The 5,610-nt window shown below is 46.3% G+C and overlaps 1 protein-coding gene across 1 annotated transcript in view; it reads left to right on the top strand.

Annotated features, from left to right (window-relative positions):
* Positions 1-3,340, top strand: part of LOC119388998 (uncharacterized) — a 33,425-nt gene extending 30,085 nt beyond the window's left edge. Inside the window, exon 5 of the mRNA XM_049414908.1 lies at positions 3,119-3,340. Within this exon, the coding sequence (XP_049270865.1) occupies positions 3,119-3,243 (125 nt within the window). The 3' untranslated portion in view covers positions 3,244-3,340. The remainder of the gene's footprint in view (positions 1-3,118) is intronic.
* Positions 3,341-5,610: the final 2,270 nt, after the last annotated feature.

Here is a 5,610-nt window from a genome sequence, read left to right as displayed (position 1 = left end):
TTCACGGTCGGGTGTAGTCCCGAGTGCCTGGCAGAGCTCAAGGGTCGGAGTGGCCTGCTTCACTTGGCCTCAACTTCGACGGCGAGTACATGGAGCCAGCCAGGAGCTACCGCAGCCACCAGTAACACCGTCGGGTGTAGGCCCGAGTGTTTGGTTGTGGTCCCTTGCCCACACGTTCGAGTAGAGGACTGCGTGACTTGGGGTCCACAGTCTTTGTTCCCGCCATCTCCGTCGAGGCATCCACGTGAGCGGTGCCTGCTCTTCACCGAACCCGACGACAACAGCAGTCCCGTGCTGATATCTTGCGCGTCGACGTGTCCCGCGTCGGCGCATAGAACTCACCGGTGAGACTGTTTCGATCGCGCTAGGACTAAACTTGTCATATGTCTTCTTTGGTTTCATGGTTGTAAAGTGTCGTCGTACTATTAGTGTTCGATGTCGTGTGTGTTATGTTCGTGAGTTTCTCCATAAAGCGAAAAAAAAACAGAAACAAGCCTCGCCTTTTTCTGGAGAAACGTACTGTCTTCGACGCAACGTACTCTTGTCTCTTGCTCCTTCTCGAGAATCCCATCACAGGGTATGCCCATGCGCAGTAAAGGCGGTCACGCAGCACACCACCACCACCACCACCGTATTGAACTCCGCCATAAGATACTTCGCATCTAAAAGTAGGAAATGGCGTCAGATTTCGCAATAGAAACAGCAACCTAGGTAATAGTGGAAATATTGCTGCTATCACTTACCTATCTTAGTAAAGCTTCATTAGTCGAAGAACATGAATTCCTCATAAGGTGCAGACACGGACGAGGAAGAACAACGGGATGAACGCTCATTGTGTCTACTCGTCCGGTCTACTAACGGTGTGACACCTTTTGATGCATTTAGCCAACTACCCCCAAAAGCCACGTTGACAAACATTAATACATCTGAGTAGTTACTTAATTACTCAGCTGCTGAAGAAGCGAAGATATGCCTGCCGCTCTCGTGCAGCTGCGTGAAAAGTGGGAAGCTAAATAGTTTGTTAAATATTTTGGCAAGGCGAAATGGAAACATTTCATGCTTCACTGTGATCATTGGGCTGCTAAAAAAAAGGCATCATTTCTCATGACGCTCGAACACCCATACACTGCTCAGGAAACCGGAGATAGGCGAAGCAATTGGAATATCTATAGTCGAAATGACCTGTTCACCCTTTGGGACCTTTCGCGAGCTGAAAGCCTGTCCCCTTAGTGTTCATTGCTCCGGTCGTTTCTTTTCTGTTTATCTCTTACAATCCGTTGCCCCTCGTTGTGCAAGGAATGGAGGTTATGCGGTATTAGACCCGCATTATCTGTCCGTTGGCGACTGGAGAGAACGAGGGGGGGGGTGAAGGGGGGTTATGCATCTGCAGTGACAATAGCGGTGTATCCACGATGGCTGAGTGTTATTGCGGCGGTTGCGATGAGTCGTAGTCATTCGAGTTGGACGACTCATAGGAGAATTCTGGTGGTCGACCTGGCACAGATGTGTCATGTAAAACAAGCTCAGGAAGCGCAGAAATGAGTCTACGAAGGCGGAAGTGTTAACATTATTCACGAGCGTAAATCATTCCGTGAGCTTTTTGGCGCGGCGAGAGTCGCCTTAAGGCAGACGAAAAATTGTCGCATGTTTTGCTCAAATTTCCCGCGAGAAACACTTTTGTCATTTCAATATGAGCACTTTATGAAATGAAATAAACTAACAGTTCAGACATCGTCTTCCAGACCAAACCAAAAAATAAAAAGGCCTGGCGTACACATCTTCAACTCCCTCACGGGTGAACTCGTCAGCGCCAGCAGCCCCTAATAACAAAGCAGTACTACCGGTGTAACTTAGCATGTATGATGTCACGCTGCTAAGCCTTTGGGTGCGGGTTTGATATACCAGTCATGGAGGCCGCATTTCGATGAGGACGAAATGCAAAGAACACCAGTGGGCATAAATTTAGGTGCAGCTTAGACAGCCACAAATGGTCCAAATTTATCCGGCATCCCCTACTATAGCGTGCTGAAAATGATATAATGCTTTTGTCATGCGAAACACCAGCGAATATTCACCGGTGAACAACTAAAACAAAACTCCTAGATACGGATGAGGATCCCTGCAAATGATTGTGCGAAATCGGTAAGCTGCATTGCCACTCATGCGTTACTCCATCAATATACTTCTTTGTCGGCGCATTCGTGCATTATGGAGTAAGAAAGTACCAGCGCGAGCACATACCCATGAGAGAAACTAAGGCGTTATTAACTGATGCAATTTCGATTCCTGAAGATAACGCCGCTTCCAGAGAAACTGGTTGGCTAAAGCAGAAGGGGAAAGTTGAGTCTCCCGTGGCGCCGGAAATATTAAAAAAATCACAGCATATCCACGGAGTGAATGATGATGAGTGGGCGAAGCTGCGGAGGTTCATCGGTAAACCGTGAATCTTCCGTGAATTCTGCCCAGTACATCATCACCGACGTGAGATAGGGCGCGTTTATACGAAAGGTTCGATGAGTTATGACGACTTGCAGCTCACTTTAATTTTACATGTACGCTGTGAATTTTCATTGTTTAGAAAACCATTGCTTTAGAAAACATCTGGCGTCTTTCGTTAAGCAGCTGGCGTCTTTTCCTCTTGCTTTAGAAACATCTGGCGTTCTTCCGTTTTGCTTTTACAAAACATCTGGCGTCTTTCGTTGGTTTATTTCATCAATCAACAGCGTTTTGAACAAAATTGTTATTGATTAATCACGCACAGGAGAAATCTCACCAGGCACTACCTTGGAGGTAAAGAATGGCTGCTAATGGGAATGAAAGACAGAAGAAGTCGGCTTTTAGCTACCGCTGCGAATTTTTATTGTTCAACAACGCACAGGAAAAATCTCCCACCGGCACCACCTTGGAGGTCAAAGCGTAAGACTGGTTACGGACTACGACTACGACTACTAGGGACGAACGGGTGCCGCCTTAAAGAGCTTCGCCCCTAAAACATGCTCTTTCGAAACAATTTACCGGATGGTACCGGTGACTTCTGTAGCTGGGTGACGACACAGTGACAGCGTGTGTGTTGTGACTTATATCTTCCGAATTTAAGTTGCTTATCTCAATTCTGCAGGCGCGGGATGCAGCTATTGGCTCACCGACGAGGCCCTTAATGAGAAGAACACGTGCTGCGAGTTTGTGTACGCCCTCCTCTGCGGCCCCGACAAGTACAAGATTTATGACGACAGCTGCAAATGAGCCTATTGCGCCGGAGCGGGCTGGAAAGCAGGATTCTTACCTTGCCGAAGATAAACGCGCACTTTTCATTGCACGCACTTGAGATAAATAAATCAGTAACGAACACCGACATCTAATTGCCTTTCACTTACACAAATAAATAAGCCTCCCAATGTTCGCCTTCAATGTTGTGGGAATACACAAGATGCCGTATCGTGCAAGCAGCATTCACTGCCGTACAGGACGGCAAACATTGGCAGCACATACCACGACGAGCATTATGAAACATTCCGACGAGCCCATCGCAACACAACTATCGACAAATGGCATTAGCATTAACGCTGTCCACGCATACTCTAAGGAGCGGAATATACCTTTATTTACACCTCCCAGCAGGGAAAGAAGAATTACGATGTTAGCCGCGTGCAGAAATCATAATAGCTGCTTTGATAGCTATTCTCTTCAAAATAGACATCGACGGATAGTCTAGCATTGTGTTTATCCTTGATGCCATTGCCATTGAAAAGAATAGGACATAACGGATTAAACAGGGCGCTCGAAGCCACGTGCTCTAAGTGTAATGTCTATGTTTTGATAAGGTAGCGCCGCCCTCACTGTATGCTGCCTCCATGTATGCTTCTTGCCCTTCTGCAGTAAATCTATCAGCCCGTGTAAGCACCAACACACACCATTGGTGCAGAGCCAACGTTCTCTTTCCCCTGCCATCATCTTAATTCTGTAGTGTTTAGTGCTAATACTAAAGAGGGATGAATGTCGTATGAATATCACTGTTGTACAGGCTCCTCTACGATTATGACACTAAAATGATCGCGCTTTTGCAACTGTTTCTTTTTTTTTAACAAAAATTCTACCACGCTTGTGTTGGGTACTGTAGTCTTCATACGACGGGCAGGGCTTCAATAATGTTACTTTGTCAATGTATAATCCTACAAGATGCAGAAATCTTGCCATGCTTTCTTTCGTCTGCAGCTTTAACATTCACGCAGTCCTGCGTAAGAGCGACGGTAAGAACAATGATGATTTTCGCATAATTGCCTGAACGTCGTTTTCGCAAAAAATAACTATATTCATGACTTGAAAAGTCTATGTACGCAAATGAATAATTTCGCACTCCACCCAGCGCTGTTATGAGCATAAATCTCATCCAATAACTATCATGCAAGATTAGCGCGAACTCGTTCTAATGGCGGTGTGTTTGTATTCTCCAAACCGCCTCGAGAATCATTCTTTTTGATTTAGACAGCACAGTAAATTATGACTATGTCGGAAGCATGATAGCCAGTAATGTTTTAATTCTCATGATATTTTACAACTGGGAAAAACAGTTATATGAATGTGTGGAGTGAGAGGGGGGGGGGGGGGGCATTGCGAGAACAAATGAGCAGTGCTTATGTGATAGTGGGAGTCTTAAGACAAGGGTAAGTGCTTAAAATAAAAGTTAGAACTCGCACTTCTTTTTTAAACAGCGAAGCTCTTTAGCAACTTGTTCCTTGTTCACCCCGCACCAAAAAAGCTATCATCATCATAAAAGGGTACGCGCCAACGAAATTGGGTTATTCCCACTACTCACCACTGGTCCACTGAAAATGAAGAAGAAAACTATTATCATCAAATGGGTATGTGCCGCTGTGCGCCTATCAGAAAACTATCATCCCCTTAAACGGGTATGTGCCACAGAAATTGGGCCCTTAAAATGGAAGAAGGCAACAATGAGCCCAACAAATTGCTGAAAGCGACGACGGCGAGTCGAAGACACCGAGTACGTACAAGGAGATAGTAATAGGGAACAAGAATGGCAACGGCGGCTGCGAGAAGACCCCGAAGCGATGGAAGGCCTACGCTAACTACGAAGTGCCCGTAGATCTATGAGAGGTGCGAACGCTTGGTTTCGGTGCGATATTCTGTCTAGAGTTTGGACATCCGTGTCGTGTCTGTGACTGCGTGTTGTTTAACTCGAACATCTCTGCGCTGAGAACAAACGTAGAAGCGATCCTCGCTAAAGCCTAGGTACGACCTAGAAGCAACCTAGAAACAACCTGCATCAGCTAGATACAGCCTAGAAACAATCTAGAAGCAACCAGATTAGACTTCAGAATAGTCCAGTTTCGTTGTTTCAAGCCTTGTGCGACTTAGTGCAAGCTTCGCCGATTTTTTTTCTAGCCTTACTTTGTTCTACAGGACCCCCCTAAATTTAGTGGCTCGGTCCGCCATTGGACGCAACTGTCGTATCTTGTCAGCTCACGAGTCACGAGCACGGTTGCAGGTATACATACCACCGTGCGATCGGCAGGATTTCGGCAGGCGCGGTGCGGCGACTGCCAAAGTGTTTCTCGTGGTCACTGCGAGATGGCGTCATAATGCGTCACA

The sequence above is a fragment of the Rhipicephalus sanguineus genome, chromosome 4 (genome assembly GCF_013339695.2).
Source record: "Rhipicephalus sanguineus isolate Rsan-2018 chromosome 4, BIME_Rsan_1.4, whole genome shotgun sequence".
Taxonomy (NCBI): Eukaryota; Metazoa; Arthropoda; class Arachnida; order Ixodida; family Ixodidae; genus Rhipicephalus; species Rhipicephalus sanguineus.
This window is presented reverse-complemented; position numbering and strand designations above follow the sequence as displayed.